Genomic DNA, 26253 nt, shown 5'->3' on the forward strand with positions numbered 1-26253 from the left:
TCCAACAGTCAATTTTTTTAATAAAAAAAAAAAGGTGTTTCCAAGAGTAATACAAAAAACATTTACAGATTGTGATCTACTTAAGTGTTCACTTAGTGACATACGTCGTCTCATACAACAGAAAGGCTTCACTTTAAAACAAAACTATCCCTGGAATCACCATCCTGTTGTATTACAGAGGTAAACATAACCACGGATATACTACTTTAGAATAAAGGTTGGTTTCCAGCATGTATTTTTCTTTTTGTCCTAAAGTCATTTTGAATTCAATAGCATTTTAATCCTAAACAAACAGTGTCGGAGCTGCGGCGTGCACAGCGGCGGTTTCCAGCTCGGACATTTCGAAGATGTCTTGTGCGTCAGAGGCGAGGGATGTGTTTGCCCTCAACAAACAATCACGTTAGTTTCACCCTCTTTGACGTATTCCTATTGGTTCAGTCTGCATTCTCAGTCATTTTTCCTCTTTTGGACTGCAATTATTGTATGTTCTTAAGAATGCAGTGGTCATTCTTCCTGTTGTGTAACACTGAGGTACAGGCTGGTCACAGGCTGGAATATGACACAAAAAAAAAACATTGATGTCAAAAAGCGATTGCTGAAGAGGTTGGATGGGTTTGAGAGTGCCCGTTAGTGAAGTGGTGTTTGACAAGTCTTCTTAGTAAACGCTGCCAATGATTGCAGGAATTCATCTTTTGTTTTTTCGAGAGATCGAGAGAGAGCTTGGACCAGGGCTGAATCAGGGGTTGAAGGTGGGGGGGGGCAAAGTGTACCGCGCCCCCTCTCCCCCCTCGTACCCGCTCCTGAGTAGTGCTGGGAGCCGCCACGTCCCGCGTCTCGCCCTGAAGTCTAGCTGCACTTGCAGGACTTGACGACCATGTTGGAGAGCTGCTCGACTTTAGGGGAGCGACCCACGTAGTAGAGGATGGTAAGGGGCTCCAAGTCCTGAGGAACGCAGCAGGGGGAGGCCGACGCTTCGGGGTTCAACGTGTTGTACAGGCTCAGCAGCTGTGGAAGAAAGAGTAGAAGACGATAAGGAGGGGTGTTTCACAGAACATCATCTCAACTTTAACGGTCACCTATTATGCAAAATCCACTTTTTCATGTCGTATACACATAAACATGCGTCCCCTCTGTGTAAAGAGATTCTGAAAGTTTCAGGAAAAAAGATTTGCTGAGTTTTTGTCCTGATCCATTTATATAAAAACCTGTCTGAAAATGAGATGATCAGATTTTGGCCACTTTATGATGTCATAACGTTTTTTTGGCTTGTGTAACCATTAGCCAATAACCAACCAAGGTAACCCCCCCCCCACCTTATCACCTGACTCTCCTCCTAGAGCACCATTGTGTTTTTTTAAAACCAAATATCTTGCAGAGGGGCGTGGCCAGCAGCAGCTCATTAGCATTTAAAGCTACAGACACAGAATCAGCACTTTAGAAACAGGGCTGAAACAGAGGGCTTTATGAGATGCTACAATGGGTGATCTGTTTGGTATTTCGAGCCAAACACTTCAGAGACATGCTTTGTATATATCTGAGACCTATAATATATTGATGAAAAACTGTCTAATAGGGGACCTTTAATGTGTTGTGGTGCTTTGTTCTCACCGAGCTGTGGGTGGTGTCTGCGCTGCGTAGGTAAGGACAGGGACCAGAGCAGAAGTTAGCGTAGTATCCTTCAGGCTGATGGATCCACCTCCAGCCCAAATCCTGCCGGAAATTAATATATAGTGGTCGCACACAGCAGTTCTCCTCATAGTTGCTGCAGACAAGAGAGGACAGAGAGGATTACACTCATTTCACTTCACAGATAACGTGCTATTTTAGGGGTTGTATACATTTTCCTCTCCCTGGGCACGCAGCCAGAGATGAGTGTGAAGTTCAGAAATTCCTCTCCTAGGTGTGCCCTTATCTTCCCTCTTGGACTCAGCCCAGGTGTCTCTGGTACTGCCTGTCAGCCTGACAGAGGAAATCCAGAGCTGAGGAGATGGAGTGTAAGAGGAGGCGGTGTTTGCTAGTACTGGGACAGATCCCGACTTGTATTAACTAATACCTCTGTCATGCTCGTGTAGATGATTAACAAGCCTATCCTTTGCCCATGTACTCGGCTTCCTTGCCATCTTTTAGAGGCGTGACACCTGATATGTTGCCTTGGCCGGTGCACCGCTTGACAATTTTCCTCTGCTGCAACACTGTAGAAGCAGCTAGTCTTTATTTGCAATATTTTACCCAGCCAAGTGTTAAATCCACCTTATTTTACAAAGTTAAAGACAAATGTCTAACAGTTTATTACATTTTCCACGGCGGAGAAATGTGCCTTACTTGAAGCAGTAATTGGTGTCGAGTGCCCGCTTGCGCCTGCGGGAGGAGGACTGGGCATCCAGCCTGTGGGGGGGCAGCATCATGAGGATGAGGTGGGGGTACAGCTGCTCCTTCTGCTTTTTCACACGGCCCAGATCGTCATAGTCCACTTCCATACCTGCAGGAGAGAGCCTTTCAGTCTGGAGGAACCAGGTAAAACTGCACAGCAGATTTATTGACAATTGTAAAATGTCTTTGAGAGCAGACTTTAAGCAAACTCTAATCAGTGTAGTCTACTTTACAGAAGGATCCAGAAAGGGCTTCACTCACTTTTGGATCACTTTTCACCCTTCTCCTTATTCAACGCTGGTCCCTGACTTCCTTCTTTTCTCCATCCCTCTCCCCCCCCACCTCAGCCTGCGTCTGCTCATCCAATCTGCCCCTGATAGCTAAAGCAGTGGATATCTCCAGAGAGATGCTGCAGTTGGATATGTACGCCCCTCTTTAATTCGGGGCCAAGCGTCTGAGCGCCGTGGCAGCACATTCCTTGTGGCCAAGCCAGTCGGGAGTGTTCCCAGGGCCGAGGGCCCGGGGGCCCCAGTGCTAAGTGAGATACCAGATCAATTGTATTCCCATGCTCTGTCTCTCTCTTCATCTTAGAAAGGAAACCCATTATCTTACTAAAAAGACCTCAATAGGTATTGCTGCTGGAGGAACATGATGAGGATGTTGATGACAGGATGAAAAGGAACCTTTTTTTTTTACCAGGCTCATAAAAAGGAGAGTATTGTGAGTGTTATTGTATTATTATAACCAGATTCTCAATCATCTAAGGAAACTGTGCTTCTAGAATATTCCCTGAGCAATAAAAGACTAAATAAACGCCTCCGGTATCTTTCATTTGGCTGTGAGCGCTAGGTAACAAAAGGCCTTTTGAGCCTTCTATGCAAATTACAAAGACAAGACATGTCATTTAGAGTTTAATCTAACAAATGTCTACTTTCATCAAATCCTCTGCCATTTGTAGCTGTATATAGTACAAACCAGATGGGGAGCCTCTGTTTAAGTTTTGTAGGGTCATATTTACAATTAACAGAAAAACATCAACCAAAGCATGCCAGATTTCACTGTTTCCACATTTGGAAAGATCTGAAACAAGCACTATAACTAAAACTGTAGCCCAAAACAAACTCCAAGGATAAACTGGTCTTAAGACCCACAAATGCAAATCATCCTAAAACCAGCACTGCCTCAGAAGCACTAATTAGAATGAAACAAACTTGAGATGCCTATCAGTATAGCATGAGACAAATCAAAGAAATTAAACAGAATTAAATGTTATCTGGCTCTTGATCATGAATACAAACTGGCAGAATGTATTTTCAATGTGAGAGATCAAAAGCAGAGAGAAATCCAGACTTAGCAGAGACCACAGTCTGACCATAAGACACAGAAAAAGCTGGGAATCTATACAAAAGGCAAGATTGAGACTGAGATGTGCTCTTAAAATGGGAAAAATTATACTCAAAGAAACTGGACTGATTGGTTCCTGGTCTAAAGACTAATCTAGAATAAATGCAAAATATTTAAAGGAATAGTTTAGGAACATTTTTCGGGGAAAAACGGTTCTCTTACTGGTACTGTAGTTAGACCTGTTTATTAGAAAGAAAGAAAATATTCCCAAACTATGTCACATTAGTTACCCGAGGAACAAATAATAAGAACTTCTCACTGAAATTGACGTACAGTAAAAACCCATCTTGCTGATGAAAATCCCAACCATCTGTCTTTCGCATCGCTAAGGTTTTAAATGCAGTCTCACCTTTGAACTTGACCTCGAGCACCTCATTGGCATTCTCAATAATGTCCCCATTAGGCCTGAAAGTGTGGCAGGGACAATGCACGCTGATCTCCAGGCCAAGATTGGTCTCTGAGGGGGAAACAAGAGCAGAGGGATGTAAGGAGCTGACGTGTTCCCCTGAAGCTGTGATCCTTCATTTCCAATGAACCAATGCTATTTGGCAGGTTATGTTTTAAGTAGGTGTCCCACTCACGTCGGTACATCAGCCACTCTCTCACTGTCTCCGTAACATCAAAGGAAACCCACTCAGGCGTTCCCTTGGTCAGGACGTTCTTGCCCCCAATGTAGCGCTGCTTGGCTTTGGGGTCGTCTTTCTGGAGGATCTGCGAGGAAAGACGAAAATGTGACCCAGCTGCATAAACTCTCGTTCTTTTACTCACACACACACACGCACACGCACACGCACCCGCACACACCCGCACACATTCGCACAGACAGAACCAGAGCTGTCTGTCTGAGCCAGACTCTCCAGGATGCCTTGGGCCAAATGTCTACTCTTTATGGAAAAAGTGACTCCCTGTGTTGATATCCCCATTTTGCAAGTTAATGCCTGCGTGTTACCCTCCTGCCAATGAGGACCTGGCTGTCCTTCACGTCAGCAGTTTCAACTTTGACTTTAGCTGGCCTCCCAGATGCAGTGTCACGCAGTTCAGGGAAAAAAAGCAGGGTTGCAGGTAACACTGCGGACATTCATGTTACTGACTGCGTTATCGTGTTGAGGCCCCAGAACTCACGATGGAGGGAAATGCAAAGCGTGTGGTTCAGACATTCCTATCTCCATCAGCACTTCTTTGAACAAAGGTGTTTATCTGTAAGAAATGTGTGTGTTTGGGTGGTGGGTATGAGCGCCGAGCCCCACAGCAGTTCTATGGATAACCAGGTTCCTGAACATTGTCAGCATCTAATCTGTCTTCCTGTGGGAACAAGGGGCCAGCGTCAGCCTTCTGCCAATCAACCTCCAGCCTGAAAGTGTGGGGGCGAGCAGGCGGCTCCATTTACTCCCCCAGTGGGTGACCCTGCCTCTATCTCCTTCTAGGCCCCTGGAAACAATCTGAGGGCCTGACAGCCTGTATTCAGCGCTGGCCAGAGCCTTGCCTCAGAGGCGGTATGCAGTCCGGAGACGCTTGTCTCCCTGGCAGGAAATGTTGGAACCTGATCATTACTCCAAGTGTCTCACGGGAGATTAATGAGGAAACCGAACAAAACAAAATAATTCATCCCATACCCCACCCACGCTGACATCCAGCAGATGCATGCTCAAACACAAAAATGCTTAGAAACCCACAAATGCAGGTGCAAATCTACAAACCCTCTTTTGAATGAAAAAAGCCCTACTTGATCTGGCAAAAATGGATTATTAGATTGACAGTCATAAAAGAATAAATAATCTAGGGTTTCTAGAAGATGGCTGTACAAGCTCTTAAATGTGTCTTAACGTAAAATCATTTGACTGTAAGCACATGGAATAATGATCAGCGCATGAAAAAAAGGAGAAAGGAAGTTGGACACCCTAATGTAAATGTTTTCATCTTTCTCGCTGACCTACAAAGGCCTTCTGAGAGAAATAGAGCACATTAGCCTCCAGCGTTATGCTAACAGTGGAAATGAACGGTCAGTTCACACACCTGGTAGAGCTCAATCCTCTGCTCGTTTCTCTTGGCTCCGCTGTTGGGGATCCGCAGGGCTCTGAACTCGGCCCGGAACAAGTTGGTGGAGTTCTTCTCCATGGTGGAGACGTTGAAGCGGAATACCTTGGAGGTGATACCCTTAGGGCAGTACGGGAGGTCATCTGCAGGTAAAAATGGAAATGATGACTCAACAGTTGCTTTAAATGGGTTATTTGATATCTCTCTTTTTTTTGTTTAACTGGAAATCTCATTGTTTCTTTTGTCAGAGTCCCTTTAAGCTCTTATCCATCTGTTACCTCATAGTGTACATGTTATCAACGCCTATTTTCCACTGACATCCTAACAGGGGGAGATGTTTACCTTCTGATTATTGATAAGCTTTTTGCAGCGGATTCTCTCAAGAGTTTAAATAAATTGAGATAGTTTGCAGATTAAAAAAAACGTTTTCTTCTCTATTTCCTGAGAGACGTGGGCCATTACTGAAAACCATCTGCTTATAATTTGTGCGGTCCGAGTTAGCAACAAGTTGAAGTCATGAAATGAAAACCAAATGTCCCATGTGGTGGTGGAGCGGGCTGCAGAGGGACGGCAGCGTGCTCCTCCTCCTCCCACCAGCTCTTGAGACCAACAGGTGCTCCGAGGGCTCGGCCAGATGCCAAGTATTCTCTGGAACTTGGAAATGTATCCGGAGCATGTGGACTCACATACTGGAGCAGAACAATACCTGAGAAACCATCAAGGAGGGCGACTACATTGTGACAGTAAGGCCAGTAAGAGCATGCTTGACTAGCAGTAAGTTGCTGTATCCATGGTGCGTTCATATGTTATCACTCTGAGCTTTAGCTGAATCTGGTAAATAAATAGCCAAAATGTGATCTATGTAAAAAGCTTCCCAGTGCACTGAAGCATTTCTCTTTTTTATACCTTAATATTATAGAGCAGTTTATTATTTTAACAGGCCAAGCACATGCAGTGTTGAGCAAAACAAGCACATAGCAAACTTTTTATGGGCCAAGTGGAAACAGTCGTTTACAGCCAAGCCATAGCTAATTTATTACCCCAAGCTTAAACTTTATTACTGAGCCTCAGATTTGCTGGTGGTTGAAAGGGGTATTGCACCTTCAGCTGATTTGCACCTCAAGCTGTTTTGGGACGAATGGAAACTCAGAAGTTCAGTTGTTTCTGTGTCATGCAATAAGAACTTGCACATTTCCAAGTATCTGTACTTCATTTGACCCAAATTCCAATTTCAGTGTCCTCCCAGTCATTATCTTATATTTCCACAAGGCTTTTTCAACTTTCCCTATTTATAGGTGACCTTTTAAGCATTCATCCCAAGCCAGATATCTAAGGAGGAAACCTCAGTAGCCTTTTCCTCCCCTCACCCACTGCTCTGTCCCCCCTCTGCCTCCCCCACAGAAGGTGGAAAGCCCCACTTTCGAAGGGAGATTTGAAATTCTAATCAAGTCTTTGGTTTCCTTTTGGATGACCTCATTTTTCCCATTGCAATGGTTTTAGGTGGATTTCACATTATGGCTTATTTTTGCCAAGGGTCTGAAAGGTAATTTGTTCCATGTTGGTAATTGGAGGGGATGGCTTGCATAATTAAAATGATATACATTGACCAATTTCCCGACCCCCACTATCGGTCTTAAGATTGATTGTCAAGATGCTGACATAGGTTTGACCTATAAACTATTTGAAGCAGCAGAGATTTATGTTAATAAGCTTCACAAGGGTCTTATTTCTACCTGGAAATCCACTCAGAAATTAAGGATTTTGAGTTTTTTATATTAAAGAATTTAAAGTATTGTACTCGTTATCTTGTAAACCTTTTTTAAGAAAAACATCAGACCTATTGTTTTAACTTCGGATATAGCGAAAACACACTGTAGATCAAATTAATTATATCATTTTACCAAGCATTCTCATTTACACACTTGCAAAAGTATATTTATAGTCACCTACTGTATACACGTTCTTCCTTCTCGTATTATCACTCAGTGAGTTTGAGCCTATAGGCTTTAAATGAGGGATTTAGGGGTAAAGTTATTCAGGAAGGCCCGGGGACAGACTCTGGCATGGCTCTGTAGTAAAGCTTCATATAAAGTGCCTCGCCTAGACGCTGTCGACCACACCTCGTACCCTCCAGTGTGTGCGATCCTCTCCTCTCATGACACAGACCCTTCCTGATGAAAACATTTCTCAGGAATCACCTCTCTTTGCCCTTTTGCCCAGAGGATTGTCTGTGATGTCAGTCTCTCCAGAGCTTTTTGGAAGTAAACAAAGGAAATAGGACGCATAAAGGCAGCAGGTGCTAGCCAGCTGCTGAGGTGTCTAGGTCTTGTAGAGGACAACAACCCATTTATTTGGAAATAAAGTAGTTAAGCTTTGTTGTAAAGTTGAATAGCCGTATATGAAATTAGGATTTTAATTATGCTGCTATGGTTTCATTTTGACTCACCCATGATGCAGAAAACTGATAATTAGTTTAAAAAATAATGAATTTAAATGCTGTTTTGTATCATATCATCTAATTCCTCTGCTTCCTAGTGTGGCATGTCATTACATGTGATGAGAAAATGTCAAGTACCTCTCTGCAGCAGTTAAAAACAACTTCTTTCCACTTGATTAAGGATGAGGAAGCAAATATGGTAAAGGCGTGGGAGTTAAGGGGGGGAGAGATGCAGTTTCTTTGGCCAGATACCTCTGTCTCTGTTTGCTCAGATGACATCATCTTTCTACTATCCCATATATCAGATACCCTGCTGTCTCAGCGCTAGTGCTCATTTTTTTACTGACCCAACACTGAGTCAATGATTGGCTTGAAATGTCACTGAAACCGCATGCTCCAGTGTGCAAGGCACCATCTTTCTCATTTAAGAGTACGTGGATTCTTAGCTAAGTTATTGTGCCAAAGGTCATTATTTCCTTTCATTATGTTTTTATCTTGTTTCTTCAACAGAAACACAATATAATGAGCCACACTGGCCTCCTGATGCACCAGAAAATGAAAATCTGTTGCTGCTCAGTCTCAGTTATGCTTCATCTAGTCATTTACTGTGTGGCAAATGCCTTGATTTGCATGAACAGTTGTGGCTCTGGAGCAAGTGGCACATTAAAGTATGACCGAAAAGTTTCTGTTTAACTTTTTAACTGCGCATGAAAAAAAGCTAAACTTGACTTTATTCCCAAACACTCCCACCTTCCAAAAGCGGTGCATGTAAAACTCATTATATCCAGCAGGAATCAAAATGAACTACAAAATGATCAAGGTGACAGACATTATGTTACTGTATACTGTCTGCAACATGCCCTGCTCTCTTTAAAATTACAGAATGGAAAGGGAGAGTGCTAATTAATGTATGTTGGCACATTCTGTTAATTTCCTAATATCCTTCCTGGATAAGCTGTTTAGTGCAGTGTGTTGCCAGTAGTAAGTGAAGTTCATGTCTCGTATTATCACCTACAGAAGGGCCTTCAGTATGAGACCGGCGTGATGTGTCCTGGGCACCTGGCCATCACTGATCCCACTCCTTAGACCTCTGTTTGTTTTGGGAGCTCTGGCTACCTCTGACCAGCGGATAAACCCTGAGCTGTGTATTTTGAGTGTCAGAAGCACTTTGTGGGACCTGTGAAATGGATTTGATTCACGACTTATGCTGGAACGGGCAGAGGCTCTGCTGAGTGTCACAGCACAGCATAAACACCTGTTGATCTTTAAGCTGGTTACACTGTGCACGAACTGGCCTCTGACCGGCATACAAATCCAATTCACACAAAGAAACTGACTTTCTCTGGAGAATCTGCTGCTCAGTGAGCTTCTGTTTCAGGTTTCTGGAACAATCAATGGACCATAGTTTATACAGGAAATACCAATATGGATGAACAAGGGAATTAGATCATAACGCACAGCTCGCTCTTTGCTACTAGAGAGAAATAGTGGGGGAAATAGAAGTGAGAGAGTTGTTACACTGGATGAAACATATTGGGAAACTCACGGCCAGAAAATGGAAATGAGGTATTGGAGTTGGCAATAAATACTAGACTTAACTGCCTGAGAATTTTCCTAGCTAAGGAATGTGTCAGACTAAGGCTGGAGTTCCCATGGCTTTGGTGTGAGGTATGTATGAGGAATGGTGCTCATTCCAATTAGACTGTTTACTTTGCCCTCTCCTTTGCGCACCGCTCCACTTCTCACAGGCGCGTCTGTGCGTAAAGGCTGCACAGACACGAGTGGACTTACGGCTGGCTGGGAAAGTCACAACCCTGTTGTTGATATTGTTACCTCACCTATGATAATTTTGTGTTGAGGCCACATACACGTTTTCACTTTTACGACTGTACACAGATTTGTACAAGTTAAGGCATTTGGATCAAGTTTGGGCACCTATTAAAAATGTTGGCAGCATGGCGCATTGGCAAAACCAATAATTACTCCACCCTATGTTTTTCAATCACCCACATTTAGAACACAACATGTTAACTAGTGCAAAATAAACACTTATTGACCATGATTAAAAACAAACAACTTACTGTTTTCTGGCGGACCATTGATCATGTTGAACTTGTAAATCTCCTTGGCATAGTACTCAGTCTCCGTGTTATCCTGTCCACAGCTCTGATGCCTGTCTCTTCCCAGCTCCTCAATGAGCTCCTTGGTGCTGTTATAAAGGGCCAGGACCTGAAACGGTACTTGACTCGGACCTGTTGTTTGAGGTGGACTGGTCAGCCGGAGTTTACTGAGGATCTGTCCCCGGACCGCCTCTACTCTCTTTTTCTTTATGTGGTCGATGTCCACAGTGGTGCAAGTGGATAGCGACAAAGTCATTGTCACACAATTTGAGAGGAGGAAAAACAGAAGTGCTTTTCCCAGATTCATATTTCACTCTGCGTTCGCTCACAACCGAGGCTTGTCAAGTAAAAAAACAAAACAAAATTCCGATTTGAATAGAGTCCCCTTTCTCTTTTCATTCAGGTCGTGAGTGAGTTCTGTTCCTGGAGGAATCCCATTTTCTTAAGTGCTATGTCATCTTTGCGAAATGCGATTTTGCATTGGAGCTAATCCGTGCCATTTTGGAAATGTATCTCAAATCTTCATTAAAACTATGTATTCTACTCTTCATTCCCCCTTATCTTATGCAAGCAGTTCATCTATTCTTCGTGGGTTTACAGGGCTCCGATGTCTGCACTGCGGTTCAGTTTCTCCATTGCACTGGGCTCTTTCCATCCACTTGTTGTCAAGGAGTCAGTGCGCCTCTGCTCTCTCGCTGCAGTCCCGGCCTCAAACAAACTCAAACGCTCTCCACTCTCACTCATACTTTATAGTCCCTAGCGGTGACGTTTTAGAGGGAGGGGCAGCAAGTTATTAGCCTCGGTACGGACAATGAGATCCGTCCTATTCTGAAATGCACTTAAAAAGACTTCAAATGTGGTGTTGTCAAACTTCAAAACATGTGCGTAATATTGGGCAATGTGGGATTTCGCAACAGTGAATAAAGAAAAAAACTTCTGATTGCACTGTTTTGTTGATAGGATGATCTTATTTTCTTTTCTTTCCTCTATAAGAATATAAAACAAATACGATTTGTATTTTATGAATAAGACTGAAGTTGCATTGTGTTTATGTTTGCTTATTAATGTATATCAAATAAGGACCATAAGCCTGATTGGAGGGTCATTGAGTTGATTTTATGAGTCCTTTGACAATATTGGCAGCATCCAAAATACGTTTTGGAGACAAATTGAATGCAGATGGAAGGCTAAAGTTAACAAAAGAGATCTTGGAGGTGCACAGGGACTCCAGCCAGCTGCTGTGATCCTTTGGATGCTGCTACTGTTCAGAGCCCATCAGCATCATACAACATGCATAAGGGACATCTAGCGGACAACAGGGGGAGGTTCAGGTCCCATCACTAATTCCTTTCTCACACTGAGGACATGCACTGTGGCAGGGCAATGCAGGAGACGGGAAATGTGACGAGACTCTACTTGATTATGGCTGAGGAAGATGACAAAGACGTGGGAGTTGTGGGAACGATTCTGATTATGTAAGGCAAACTCTGACTCTGATTGTTTAGATGACATCATTCTTCTATTAACCTTTCCCTCCCTTGTTTTTTACTGACCCAACAACAACACTGAGTCAATATTTGGCACGAGCTTTCACTACAACTGCATGCATGCTTTAGTGTGCAAGGCATAAGCGTTCTAATTTTAGGAAAGTAGTCACTTGATGTTATGAGGCCAGGGTCATTCTTTAGTTCAGATATCTTTTACATCAATGTGGCTATCATTTTAATTTTGCAGCTGGTAAAGGATGAGATAATAATGACTATTTATACTGCCAGGTATCTCCATCCATATTATTGCACATCGTACTAGTGGGTCTAATTTATGAATTAATAGTATGAACCTGCTGCCTGCAAATGTAGTAACTGATGTGACAAAATTAATGTAGTGGAGTAAAAAATACGCATACCCTACTTTCTGTGTATCGTAGAAAATCCGTGAACACTTCACGGAGACACACTGGAACACACACACACTTTCTACTGATTGGCGTTACCATGGAGAGCGTTGCCATGTGACGCGTAGTTAACAGGAAGACGCTGTCCTGCCTGGAGGGGTAGCAACTTGAGGAGAGACATGGAAGATAACTTTCAGCTTGGAGAAACTGGAGCAGTTAAAAATGTGAGTGACTCGGTAAATCGCAGAGAAGGGAGCAAGACATAAGAGGCAGAGGTAACGTTAAACTCGTGCGCTGTAAATAGAGAGTAGGGAGCATAAAGTACCTGAAGAAGAACCTGTGAAGCGAGGCTATTGCTAGCTACTTAGCGTTTAAGCTAACTAATGAGACGTCAATATTAGCCACTCGGCGAATAAGTTAACAAACCAACAAACCTGTTAGCAGCGGAGAGACATTACCATTTACCGTTTTTCAACAACGGCAGCTTGAAGGTTTGTCTGCTCATATAGCTAACGTTGACTAGCTAAGTGGTGCTAGCCTAAATTTCCCATCATGCAAAGCACGGATACATAATTAGCAGATGCTGTGCTAAGTTGTATGTTTTTTTTCTTTTCCAACTGTGACTGCTGAACTCCATCGAAAACGTAAACAAACGTTCCTTTTCTGGTGTACGTGTACCTATACTGTAATACAAATGCTATCACAACCTTTCTCTAGAAAACAAATATATATCAGTGGACTGCTCTGACACAGTGTTAGAAATACTAAAGTTAGTGTTAGGTTGGATATTTGACAGACGTTAACACCAGTCTTCTTTCCTAGTCTCACAGACTATGACTTCAGAGGACAGTTAGCATTCACTTTTAACCACAGGTGTTTTACTTAGGGGCCATCAATAAATGGTCAATACTCTTAATTAAAATGAAAAACACTATTTTATTTTCAATACCTGCGTGCTTACTTGCTCATTAGAGAAAATTATGCTTAAACATAGAAACCACTAATGTGTCTTTATTTCGCACACATTTGTTGATGATAACTTACGTGTCATGAATTGATTGAATATTTTAATTCAGGGGATCATTCCATTTTTTTTTCAATAGCGCCCATTCATGTCACACAAATCAATTCCTAATTTTATTTCTAAGTATGACAGACTTTCTATTGTATTTTATTGCCTTTTCTATTATATATGAACATGACTATTGAAATTAAGCAGTTTTTTGTAATGAGAAGGCTAGTTTTGGCTTTGGGAAGTTTGATTGTCTTTCATCAATTCCATATCATGTGACCCAGTGAATCAAAATACGATGTGTGTCCTACGTGTCCAGTGTAACAACATGCTGCATTCATTTTGATATACTGGGTCGCATGACATGGAAGCTATTAAAAAGAAATTCAACTTTCCCCTACAAAAACTGCTTTTTCAAAGAGATATTTATTTATATAAAATGATAGGTGGACTAAAATCCAATAAAACGAGGAGTGTCTACTTTTCCAGTGTAGCAATGCAAATTGATGAATAGATTTGGAGTCACTGGGTCATAGGATATGGAAGACCTTTAATAAAAAACAGCAGAATATTCATAAAAAATAAGCCCTAAAATCCAATAAAAAGAGGTGGGACATTTTTCAGTGTAGTAAAAGTTTCTGGTATAAATCTGGAGTCAATGGATCACATGACATGAAAGCTGTTGAACAAAATGATCCTCTATTGAAACAATATATATATATTGCGACATCTGCACATTGTGCCCTAAAAAATGTGGAAGTACTAAACCTGGTTGATTTATGAAAGCTAAATATCTTGATCTACTGCATTTGGTTGGCTCATTAGATGGCACAATTAAAGCAAAGCAAACCACAAAGTATTTGGTAGTGTTTGGAAGAGCCAGCTTCTCTGGCTTTCTGATATCAACATATATTTTTTTTTTCCTGCACTTTTCCCAGGTTGCAAAGTCTGGACGAAGAGCTCGCCTTGCAGCTGACCAATCCTCGTTCGAAGATTCTCGTCCCATAAGGAAGTCCTCCACATCTGGTTCAATGGGAGAAGTATGTAAACACATGATAGTCGACACTTAGGGGCATGTTATAATTTCCCTTTACCATAATTTTCATCAATATGCATTTTGTTTTTGTCTCATACATGAATCAAATGAGGATTATGAGGTAGGTAGCATGAAAGAAATTGGTGAATTTGCATGGCTTCTGCTTCTTATTTCTCCAGACATCAACTTTATACTATTTTACACTCGTTCTCCTTCCACAAACACTGAGGTGTTCATTTCAGCTGGTTGGATTTGATATCCAGGCCTCATCACCTCTCACATTAAAGCACACACCGTATCACAGCTTGACTTACGCAGTATAGCGTTGTAATAGAGGGCTCATTAATGCACAGACATTTAAGTTACAATATTTTTACCGTTTCAAAGCATAGAGAAAAAACGGTCTGCTTTTCAATTATTATTAGGAATTATGTGTGTATTGACTCTGATGTGCTTGCATGAAATGTAAAGTGTCCCTTCATACAAGCTCTAAAACCCTTTTAAACGTTAGAGTCACAAAGCTTAGTTATTGTTCTCTTGTAAATTGCCTAATTGAAACACAAGCAGATGACATCACTAAAGTCCCCATGACTCTACCAACTTTTCATTCCGCCACTTTGAGTCTGTGCAGATATGTTGTTGTAAAGTTTTCCTTCTGATGTCTGCCTCTTAAAACAAGTTGCTAAATTTAGACTTAATATAGGGCACAAATATATGAGAGAAGTCAAATCTGAGGACAGTGTAAATATATCAAATCATTTCATTCCACTATCGTTGTATTTATGGAATTAGTCACATCTCCCAGATTGGCAAACTGTAAACCAGCCAACATTCCCGAAGTAAAACATTCCAGCAATGCTTTTGCTTTAGGCTAATCTACCCAAATTAGGCCAACTTCCCTAATGTATGAACCAGTATTCTCGCGCCCTTTGTGACCTGCTGTGCACATGCAATACATTTTTCCAGAGTGTCGTGCGACTGGGTGGGTTTATTTGCAGTCTTCGTTTATCAACCCTGGCCTCTTCTGCCTAAAATACCCAACTGATTGGTCACATTCCTGACGTCCTTTAAAACAAAGACTAATTTGCTTTTATAGGCTCATAGGGTTTGGCCGCCACCACAAGTCCCTTGCCCTAGAGACCATCAGAGAATCCTAAATTAGAGCCTTCAGGAGCTAAGTTAATTGCCTTTACAGCCATAACTATTTTACTAGGACTGTGAAGTTCATATTTGGTCATGAAGTATTCAAGGCACAGATTTGTTTTGTTTCTCAGGACACTTATGGTCCTCTCCATTTCTTTAGAGTGAAATAACTGTCACAGGATGGATTTATTGCACTCAGAGACACTTGACCTTACTATCTTGTCTCTCATGAAAATGTTTCACTGTCAGAAATACCAAACAAAACACAAGAGGAATTTAACAAACATCACTTGAAGGAATGTTGCTTAAAATGACGCAATTGTCGTTATGGTAATCCCCTTTGTTCTTAATAAAGAGACAGTTACTAATTACAGGAAGTTGAGGGAGCTTGTTCAGCCTCAGCTCTCTCGATTAATGGTAATATACAGCGGAGCAGAGTGGCTCCCCCTCCCTCTGCCCTGCTTAATGGCCACATTCAGATTTATAAATGGCTTTGGTGAAGGAACCAGCCATGAAAGATTATTTCCTCTTTCATCATAAACGAAAGAAATTCTTCACGAGCACTTTGTCCTCTGCAGACCCAATTTAGTAATGAGAAATGTTGTGCCTTTTTTTTTTTTCATAATTCATTTGTCTAGTGCCCACCCTCGTGTGCTCGGAGGAATTCATTCATTCAAGCGCCGGTCTCAGGGTCCCGGTCTCAGGATCGAGATGCATATTTGCTTTTTACTATTTTCAGAATCAAAGAATGAGAGGGAGAGGGTCATTTTTTTCCTCCTGATCTATTTTAGGGTCTGACTTACAGGCCGTGGCAGTTCCCACACTCTGCCCCATACGTTTGGTGCTGCAAATGGACGGTATTGAAAACTATAAAAATAAATGAAACAATGGAGTGCATATAGACGACCGCGTGCGGCACATACCAGGCTTATTGTTTACTTTACATGAGCTACATGACGGGAGCTTGAAACATCAATATTACAGAGGTGAAACTTAGTTTAAATGATCCCCGAGCCTTTAGGGGGACAATTCAAATAAGCATTTTATTGTCCTTTACATTATTGCTATTTTAATGGGGTCCGTTTCTTCTATTGTAGGTAAGAGGGCCACCTACTGGCAAATTCCCTATTTAAAAAATGATGTTTTTCTTACACAATAAAGCCTATTAACATATTTATCATACAGGTATTGATGTAACACATAAGCCCTATAATTATGACAAATCTTAAAGCTATTTCATACACAAACATTAACTTTTCAACGTCGTGCTCCAAGACTAAAGCCAGATAACAGTTAGATTGTATATGAGTGAATAAATCTTCAACAAATGAAAGTTCTCTCTTCTTCCAGGGTCCTCCTCCTAAACCGGCCCGGCGGCAGGGCGGCTGGGCAGAAGAAAGCTCTGGTTCTGGTTCTGCCAAGTACGTTTCTCCACCTTTTACCTCCGTCTCCTGTAGCCACACTGAAGGCGGAGACAGCGAGCTGTGGTCTCGGGTTTATGTGTTATTAATGAACTCTCATGCTGGTGAATGAGCTTATTTATCAGTGCATATTTGGCACTCAGGCTGTGAATCAACAAGGTTAGAGGGAGCCTGTCTGAGCAGCAACTCTCCATTCGTCTTCATCTGTGAGCAAGGCGGTAATTGACATGGTTAATGCATCAGCCACAGGAGGGCACTGTTAGTCAGCTAGCCACTTCATCACGAGGGTTCAAGCCACTTAATCACCCCTTACCACTGCAGGCTGCTTTTTACATGGGGAGCACAACACGGAGGATTTACAAAGTATTTGGAACAGATGGAACATGTTTCCCACTCAGCCTTCGCCTACCACTTACACATCTAAATCTATATACTGTACATGACTAAATCAACTCTGCTAGTGTGGAACTGCCTCTCTACAACGCTCCTTTTCTCATTCTGAGTGGAGGTGAGAGCATAGGAGATGCATTGAAGTGAACACACTGAGGCAATTGTGCTTATTTGCGTAGTTTACTGCACCGTTAGTGCAAGCAGGGAAAACAGAAAACTCAATAGATCTTTCCTTTCTCACAGAAGGTCAGCGTGTCGCTTCTCTGCTTCTGTGTAACCCGGCTTGATTCGCAGTCTCAAAGCGATTGAAATACAGGAGGTGTAAAAGGGTTTTGCGCACGCATTGATCCTCTCTGAACAAAGTAAGTAATGGTCCCCCCTGGAACCGGCAAGGACTTTTCCCTTCAATGTCACCCCTCATGCTCAATCACCGCCGCCCTCCTCCCACTAATCCCAGCGCAGAAATCCCGGGATTTGTCGATCTATCACTTCTAATTGACACTAAATGATCTGTCAGTTTATTGATGAACCTTTGAAACCAGGTTGTCACAATATATTTTATCCCTAACAACTTTTTCCAGACAGTTTTACCATGTCTATCGCTTTGCCTTACATGAGTCTTAATCAAGGGGCCTGTAATGTGTCTTAAGTGTCGCCACCCCCCCCCCCCCCCCAGACAGGACACAGTCCAAGGGCAGGCAGGTGGGCTCCCTCAGCTCCGCTCTGCCCTGCCTGGGTGGACTCATGGAAACCTTCAGGGCTGTCGATCCACACACAGCAGGGATAAGACAGAGAAAACAGGAGGAAACATCTTTTAGAGAATTGGGTAGCTAGTTGTGTTTTATGTCTTTCTTTCTTTTTTTAAATTGGATCTCCCCTTAAAAATGGTTTTAAAGATTAATAATCCGATACACAAAACAAATGCGTCATAACTTAAATGTCTGTGTGTTTTCAGATGAACGCTATTTGATGAGTATCTACAAAAAATGACTTTGCTCTAAGGATGGTTATTTGTAGCAAGCTTTATTTCTTTTGAGTTTGTTTTCCTGAATTTGAATGATATCTGCTCTGCCTGTCAAGTCTCATTTATTTGTATGCCCCAAATTCCCAAATAAAATTAGCCATATAAATTGTTCAGACTCCTGCAGGAAAACCCTTTTAATAGAAAAAAGCTACTTAAAGGAGAACAAGGGATCCGTCTAATGGTTAACTAAAAGTAGGTTCTGAACCTGGTGTCTAGGTGCTGCTTTTGACGTAGAAGCTTTGGTTTGCCTTTCTAGTGACGTCTTTACTGCCTCTCTGTTTTTGGAGCCCCTGAATTAGCCCCTGCCATTTGTATGCAGTGATTTAAATATAAACATACAGTAGCTGCTTAAGTGAAGCGCACCTTTTTATATACTTTTTGGATGAATGTACATTTATTTAGAAGTTTGTATTCACTTCAAACCAGTAACCTTGATTTCTGGCAGTATGAAATGAGGAAAATGACAGTAAAAACCACTATTGCTGCACAGGATGTGTTACTTTTAAATCCAGTAGGGGGCACTACTCAACCAGGAGAACCAGAACCAAAAGCATTTTGCATCAGGAGAAAAAGATTAACACCTCTTATACAAAAGTTTAAGCTGCTTTTTTAACCACATAGAACTTACTGTGATTTTTAAATGATGGTTGATATAGTAATATACTTCTTAGGTAATAATAATATTGTTTTTATTTGATTTCTGATGGGATTGCTACTTATTTAAATATACAGTGGATGCTAATAATACTGTGTAGAAGCAGAGATGTGTTAAAACACACTATGTTGTATGTCATGCTCTGTTCTAGCTGAGCTGTGTAAATGGACCGAATTCTGAAAATAACCGCACGATCCAGAACGAGACGAGGAGAAGTCAAAACTATTGTAGACCCCACTTCGTCTGATAAAGCAGAATTACAGTCATTAGATAAATATATAACAGGATGTATTTATTAAAATCCCTCTAAGGACTGTGCCAGGAATAAGAATATATAACCAGTATGTACTGTGTACAGCTTGAGTTCTGTACTTCCAATTGTTTAGAAGTGGGCAAACATTTTAAATAACGTGTGATATTTAATTTGTTTGACATTTGTTTATTCTGCTGCTTCACAGATCCTCCAGAAGGCCTGCAGCAGAGGATCTGGAAGAGTACGTTCACTCCATATTTCATTGTATTCCTACACATTCAATGCCGGTTACAATTCTGTGTGGTTGGATACAAATAGGTCACTAAAATGTTTGTTATTTTGCAGTAAAGTGAAAACAGCGCTGTACTTTCAGATTGTCCTTGGTTGCAACTAATCCTTGCCTTCCAAGAACAATCACTTAACATGATTAAAAAAACGGCGTGACTGAGTTGTCATCACTTTTATTGCCGTTAGGAGCCAAGTTTTCCTGTTATTCTATTTTTTCCTCCCAACCCCCCTTTACATCATTCTGTGACTAGAATAGACATCATGAGGAGAGGCAGGTAGAGGACGAAGTCATCTATGTTTTACTCATCGTCGCAGTTGGAGCCCGGTGCCTGAATGGCTGCAGTGAGACGGAGGCTTTGTGTGTAGCAGTTGTTACCCGGCAGAAAAGTCCCTTATGTTGTGCTCCTGTCACAACTGCCTTGTCTCAGTAATACTTATTCAGACTGCTGCCTGAGCTGGGTATTTTTTTAACTTTTTTTCAAATCCTAGAGGTGATCTTGTCAATGGCTGTAGACCGGTCACAGCACAGCAGCGTCTTAAAGCACCATCAGTGCTTTTTTGAAAGAGAGTTTTCAGAAGTCCAGTAGCAGTAAAACTTCTGAATTCCACAAGAAAGACACAAAACCAGCCCATCATCAAAGCAAATTAGCCCAGGATCCGTCTCACTCTCTCATTATGATGACCTCACCGTCAGGCTGCATTTTGAAAGCATTAAATAATTCATACTCTCACACTTCCTGTTTCTACAGCCGCCGCCTGCGACCACAAACTCCCCAGGGATCAGATGATGAAGGAGGTAAGAGCACCCTCACTGTCCCCCACTCTGTATCCCTCCTCACGGGCAAAGAGGGAGCCCTCCAGTGCTTCCAGCGGCACATTCATCCTCTGGAAGTAGAGCAGATAAGCAGGCAGTCAGATCATCACTTTTCACTGATGCTCACACCATATTTCTCCTTGAATCCAGCATGGATTTATCTGTGAGAGCTCTGCATCTGTGTTCCTCCTTCTGACCACTGCGTGACTCTGTAGAAGCATGGCTCCTTTGATGACAACGACAAGTGAACATGCTCATTAAATAGGGTTACATCTATTAGGTGATGGGGAATGGTGTGGCAGGAGATCAGTGTCCCCTCTCACTACTTAGAGCAGTTACACACACACACACACACACACACACACACACACACACACACACACACACACACACACACACACACACACACACACACACATACACACAGTGTGTCTGGCAGCTGCTGTTGAATACAGATCTAGCTCTAACTGAGTCACCTGAGGGCCCAACTCTGCGCACCACAAACAATGTCAGGACTGAGGAGGGAAATTTCAGCTGAACCCTGCCTAGAATAATTGTTCTGTTTTGCGACGGCAGGCAGCTGGGGAAATAGGTTCAAAATGCCTTAGTAAAGATCGGTTAGCAGCATGAGTGCTCAGCTGACACTGAAGGACTTCTACACTCACTGTCCCAGGGCAAGTGATGCTGTTTATGGGCAAAACATCTGTATTCAATTCAGAGTATTGTGATATTATAATAAGGACCATAAGAAGGAGAATACATGTAAAACTGAAAACCAAGACAAATGTAAATAATGAAAAAATAAATGGGTCCCATTGACAGGATGTGTTTTTCAATATCTAACTTTTTATCATTTAAAAAAGTTCATAAGAACTATGAACTACAAAAAACATGGATCAACAGTATTTAATAATCTCACTGCCCTAATGTAAATGTTGCTATATTACCCTATATTTCATGTTGTATTATATTTTCATTAAAAAAATCTAACTTTTCATTGAAAATGGGGAAACTACCATTTAAAAAAACAAAACAATTCTAAATGTAATGATTAGTCACAATGAATTTCACATAAACTACAGGGTTTGAGGTACTGTATAACCTCTCTAATCTCTATTACACACCACACACACACACACACACACACACACACACACACACACACACACACACTCTCTCAATGTCTGTCACTCTGTAGTATGCGCTGGCTCAACCTGCCAGTTGAATGAAAGTCCAGCGGTTTGGTTCTCTTGCAGTTAATGCCGCCGGAAAGATTATTACTCTGGTGAGGGAGACCTCTTAATACAGAGCCGGAGGCAGGGGCATTGGAAATTACAGAGCTGAGGGTTAGTGAGATAGCCCCTGCGATCTTGATTATGTCCCCTACCCTTATCCCTTATGTCCACTGGCTACACGCACACCGAGAGAGAAGGCTAGCCCCCCAGTCCCCTGCTCCCATCCTCCCATCAGCTGACCCCACAGCCTCCTGTCGGTCACTTAAAAAAGCACCAGTATCGCAAAAACACTCATCTGTTTCATGTCTCACTGTCTTGCTCTTACTCGGTGATGTGTTAAATATTTTCCCCATAAGCCTTTCAAATGTATTCAGTGCCTATAATCATTGGGCTGGCCCCCTGCGTAGATTATAGGAGCCCGAGTGATGTAAAGAGGGGGCCCGTCTCGGCAGAGTCGCTGACTGGCGTGTGCCTGGCGGGAGTATGTCTACATTCACAGCAAATTATCCCCTTTTGATATTTACATGCTCCAGCGAGGCAGCCGGACGCGGGCGGGTAATAAGGATACGCCTGGCCTGCTCGCTGCCAGACAAAAGCCACCTTGATGCATGTCCAGCCCAGGGAGGAAGTGAGTGGAGGTGAAGCAGGAGGGACCGCTCCTCCTGATGGAGCTGCCCTCTGCGTCTGGAGAAAACACGGCTTGTTTGCGGCTGCTTTGATGCCCCGCTTGACCTCCAGTAATAGGTTGAATTTGAAGCTCATTTAAAAATGTTGTTCCTTTTTTCACTTAATAATAGACTTTGCATATAGACAACAAATGCTTCACATTGAACTCTCGTGAAGTGTGTTAATAGTGCATTACTGGCTGAAATGAAAAAACGTGTGTGTGGAGGGATAGACAAACCAGGAAGCTGTTTGCAAAGAGTCGGACAGCAAGGCTTTTTGATGTCATTGCACTAAGACCATTAAATTTGATTGGGGGTCCAGGGGGGACGGATTCTGCTGAACGCTGTGCTTTGTAAATGAGAGGACAAAGTGTCACCGCGGCCTCATGAATATGAAATACCCGCGCCCGCATTTATTTGGATATCAGAAACACAGATGAATCTTGTCAGCGGCTAAACGAGCGTGGCATTTTTAATTTGGTTTAATTAAAAAAGAGAAAGAAATAAGTTATCAACAGAGGGTGAGCTTTTGTTATCATGTGAAAGTTGAGGGTCGAAATCAAAATGATATTCTCTTCGTCCATAACTTTCATGAAGAACTGAATTTTAGTGCTCCTTCAAAGGTGGATGTTTCTTCAACTCTAGTTTATTTTCAGGAGTATTTTTAAAGGGATGGTGACATAGATGCCAAGATATTTCCTCACATCAGATGCACACTTCCATCTCCTCACCTCTATTTAGCTCCACTATTGACTTTCCCCTCAGGGTGCAGTACTGTGGTTAGAGATTACTGACAACCCTCTTCATGGCAGTCCAGCTCTCTTTTTCTATCCGTCTCTCTCTCTCTCTCTCTCCATCTCTCTCTCTCTCTCTCTCATCTCTCTCTCTCTCTCTCTCTCTCTCTCTCTCTCTCTCTCTCTCTCTCTCTCTCTCTCTCTCTCTCTCTCTCTCTCTCTCTCTCTCTTTCTCTCTTTCTCTCTCACTGTCAACACTCAGGTGTAGAGCTAATAAGGATGTGTAGTCTGCTGTCCCCCACAAAATATTGTTCAGGAAATTCACATCCCACCCAAAGTTAACACATTTTCCTTCAGGGCAGATGTTTTTTATTGATTGTTTTGTACATTCTTCTTAGGCTATACAGTTACCTTTAAAATGCCATCACACAATAACATCTAATTACAAGAGTCTTTGAGCACTTTCTTTATTCATTATTCAGTAAATCATGTTTTGATCCAGTTTATCCATATCCCTTATTATGCCTCTTTCATTTCCCTGCTCCAAAAAATGTCCATCTGAAAAATGCTGTGAAAGTTTGCCCTGTCCTTCTTGGGAGTGGAGCCATCCTCTGTCCTGTTGCGCTTTGCCAATTAAAGTGGGTTCCCACTGTTTGAGCAGCGGGTTGGCGGCTCCTGGCTCTGCAGCCCCTGCCAGGCCGCACGGTGACTTCCGACCCCACACAGATGGGCCCGCAAGCAAATACTCTTGCACATGGCTGGATGCCGCCCCAGTCGGAGTGGCAGAGTGGACATGGAGGTCGGCCCGCCGGCCACTGAGGGTCCTGGGGGTGGGTGGCGCTGACAGGGCCCAAATGCTAAGGTAGCAGGGGGTGCTTTCTGGGGAGCCCCTGGCCAGCGCCCCTCTCACAGCAGGGAGAGCTGCCGCCTCGCCTCCTGAATATTCATGGCCGCATGGCTATTGTGACAGGGCAGCTCTTATGAGGATGTTACCAGAGAGAGGGAGGGGAGGAAGTGCCACGCAGACATGGTCACACACACCCATATTCACACAAAAATGTGCAATCCAAGCAGCCGTACACAGGGGATTTACCGCATTTTTCATAAATGGTTCTGTTGTTGTGCTGCCAATCAGATTATCTTAAATGTTGGCACTTTTTTAAATGTTATCATATCATCTGCTAAATGCTGTGGTCTACATGTTTTTGGTTTCCGTTTTTTATTTTAGTAATTCCAGACCTCGAAGAAGTACAGGAAGAAGATCTCACCACGCAAATAGCAGCTCCACCAAGGTACCCTTCTGACACACACTTTTTGAAGTTCATGGAAAATAAGGATTTACACACACACACACACACACACACACACACACACACACACACACACACACACACACACACACACACACAGACAGCGTGTCCCCATGTCCAGCAGTTAACCTTTGTCCGTGCGAGGACATTAGATCAGCAGCCTGCTCTGGTGACTTTGATGGTTACCCGTCCTCCACTCGTGCCGTTGCAGAGTCTTGCTTTATCGGGCTGAAATGGAGAAATAACAGTTGGGTGTGATTTATGCAACTCTGTTACCAGGGTCCCTACTAACCGGGCCCTTTGATTTACAGGGCAGTGAGAGACACGCCGACATGTGTCGAATATGTAGCAAGGCTATGACAGCGGTGGAGGTTATTAGGCTGGGGCTTGCTCTCTGTGCGAGATAATATCCACATTGAACTCATTGCAGGGGCAATGTAGCGTGTAATGTGCAGTAAGTAGGACTGGCATGCACTGCTAGGCCCCGGCCACTTTGAGAGCCCCCCCACTTAATTCCAACCCACAGATAAGCAGCTGGGTTTCAATTTGAAGCGTTTACCACTTGGCAACAATCTCCTGCTCTCTGTGGTCTTTGCTTGAAGTCTTGAAGCTTCGTTGTGCACAAACTTCTGCAAAGCCACTTCTCACTCTTTATTCCATGTAGCGTGTAAGCACTGCAGTCAGCAAGCCTTTTTGTTTTTCTGTGACGTGTTGTCCTGATTGAAATGAAAGTCTGTTTGTGTATCTTATGCGTATTCTGTCTGTCTGTCCCCCTGTTAGCATGCAGGTGAACCGGGTGATGACCTACAGAGATCTGGACAATGATCTGAAGTATTACTCTGCGTTCCAGCTCTTAGTAAGTCAAGGGCATTTTTTCATATATTTATGATATTGCTATGTCTCTTCTTGTCAAGGTGGTTCATTTAGCAAAGCACATGACTTCTGTTTGTGCAAGCCAAGTGAAGTGCACTGTGATCTTTCTTCAGGACGGAGAGATCGACTTGAAGCTCCTCACCAAGGTTTTAGCTCCGGAGCAGGAGGTGAAAGAGGTGAGTGAATTCTTAGTAAATATAGCTTGTGAGCTCCCAGCGAATGCATGTCCAGCTGTTTCTGGAGCACCAGGGGAGGTTGCCACTCTGTCTCCCAGGTAATCAAGATTTATGATGTGTACATTAACACCCTCTGCTCTCCTTCCCCTGGTCTCTGTTCCCCTTGTTCTCTTCCTTGGGATGTCTCCCCTCTGCCTCTCTAATTCTTCTTCTCTCCCCCTCTTCTGCTCTGCAGGATGATGTGATCTGGGACTGGGATCATCTGTTTACAGAGGTGTCCTCAGAGCTGCTGATGGAATGGGATCAAGGAGAGAGTGAGGATCAGGCTGCGTTGCCTGTAACATGAGGAAGAGGTTTGGACTTCAAAAGGCTCCAGTGGGAACAGGCTGAATGTCCATTACACAGAAGGGCCAGTGACTTTGGTTATATTAACTTTAATCACTGTTTGTTACCCAGAATTTATATTTTGTAAAGTGTATATACATTGTTTGTCGTCTTTTTCTAAATAAAGGTCACTGTGCATTGAACAGTGCAGTGATGTTTTACCCTGTCTTTGTTTAGTGTTTTTAGTTTGTAAGTTTCTCCCCTAAACAGCCAAAAGGCAAACTGATTTTCTTTAAAAGCTCCCTGAAAAAAGCTGTCGCAGATAAAACATGCCCTCCCTGTAGTTCCAGCTTTATCAACACCCTTATACAAGTCCAAGGTTGATAATCAGCTAAGCTGAAATCCAGTTGATTGTGTTCAAATTAACATTCCTCATTAAAGCCTACAACCTTATTGTTATTGACTGTGCCATTGACTTTATCTTCCAGGTCCTCGATAGGAGCAACCCCTTCTTCTCTATTATCTCAAATGCATTGAACACAGTTCCTATTGACACCCGGGGGATTAGCATACATTATACCTTTTACTGGATAAAGAGGAATTGATGTAAGTTGGAAACAAGACAACAGCTGGTGCTGGTA

General features: G+C 42.6%; 2 protein-coding genes across 2 annotated transcripts; one reads left to right on the forward strand and one right to left on the reverse strand.

Annotated features, from left to right (window-relative positions):
* On the reverse strand, nt 1-11091 carry tgfb3 (transforming growth factor, beta 3). The gene is made up of 7 exons (XM_034116647.1): nt 10327-11091; nt 5788-5951; nt 4356-4485; nt 4124-4231; nt 2323-2479; nt 1609-1762; nt 1-1005 (listed from the first exon to the last, which is right to left on the reverse strand). The coding sequence occupies exons 1-7, from the start codon at nt 10670-10672 to the stop codon at nt 847-849; spliced, it is 1218 nt and encodes a 405-aa protein (XP_033972538.1). The 5' UTR covers nt 10673-11091; the 3' UTR covers nt 1-846.
* Nucleotides 11092-12384: 1293 nt separating this feature from the next.
* Nucleotides 12385-25838, forward strand: LOC117492083 (intraflagellar transport protein 43 homolog A). The gene is made up of 9 exons (XM_034142587.1): nt 12385-12483; nt 14210-14311; nt 16801-16871; nt 19399-19434; nt 20231-20277; nt 24158-24221; nt 25020-25095; nt 25226-25288; nt 25524-25838. The coding sequence occupies exons 1-9, from the start codon at nt 12439-12441 to the stop codon at nt 25632-25634; spliced, it is 615 nt and encodes a 204-aa protein (XP_033998478.1). The 5' UTR covers nt 12385-12438; the 3' UTR covers nt 25635-25838.
* Nucleotides 25839-26253: the final 415 nt, after the last annotated feature.

Source organism: Trematomus bernacchii, unplaced genomic scaffold, assembly GCF_902827165.1.
Source record: "Trematomus bernacchii unplaced genomic scaffold, fTreBer1.1, whole genome shotgun sequence".
NCBI lineage: Eukaryota > Metazoa > Chordata > Actinopteri > Perciformes > Nototheniidae > Trematomus > Trematomus bernacchii.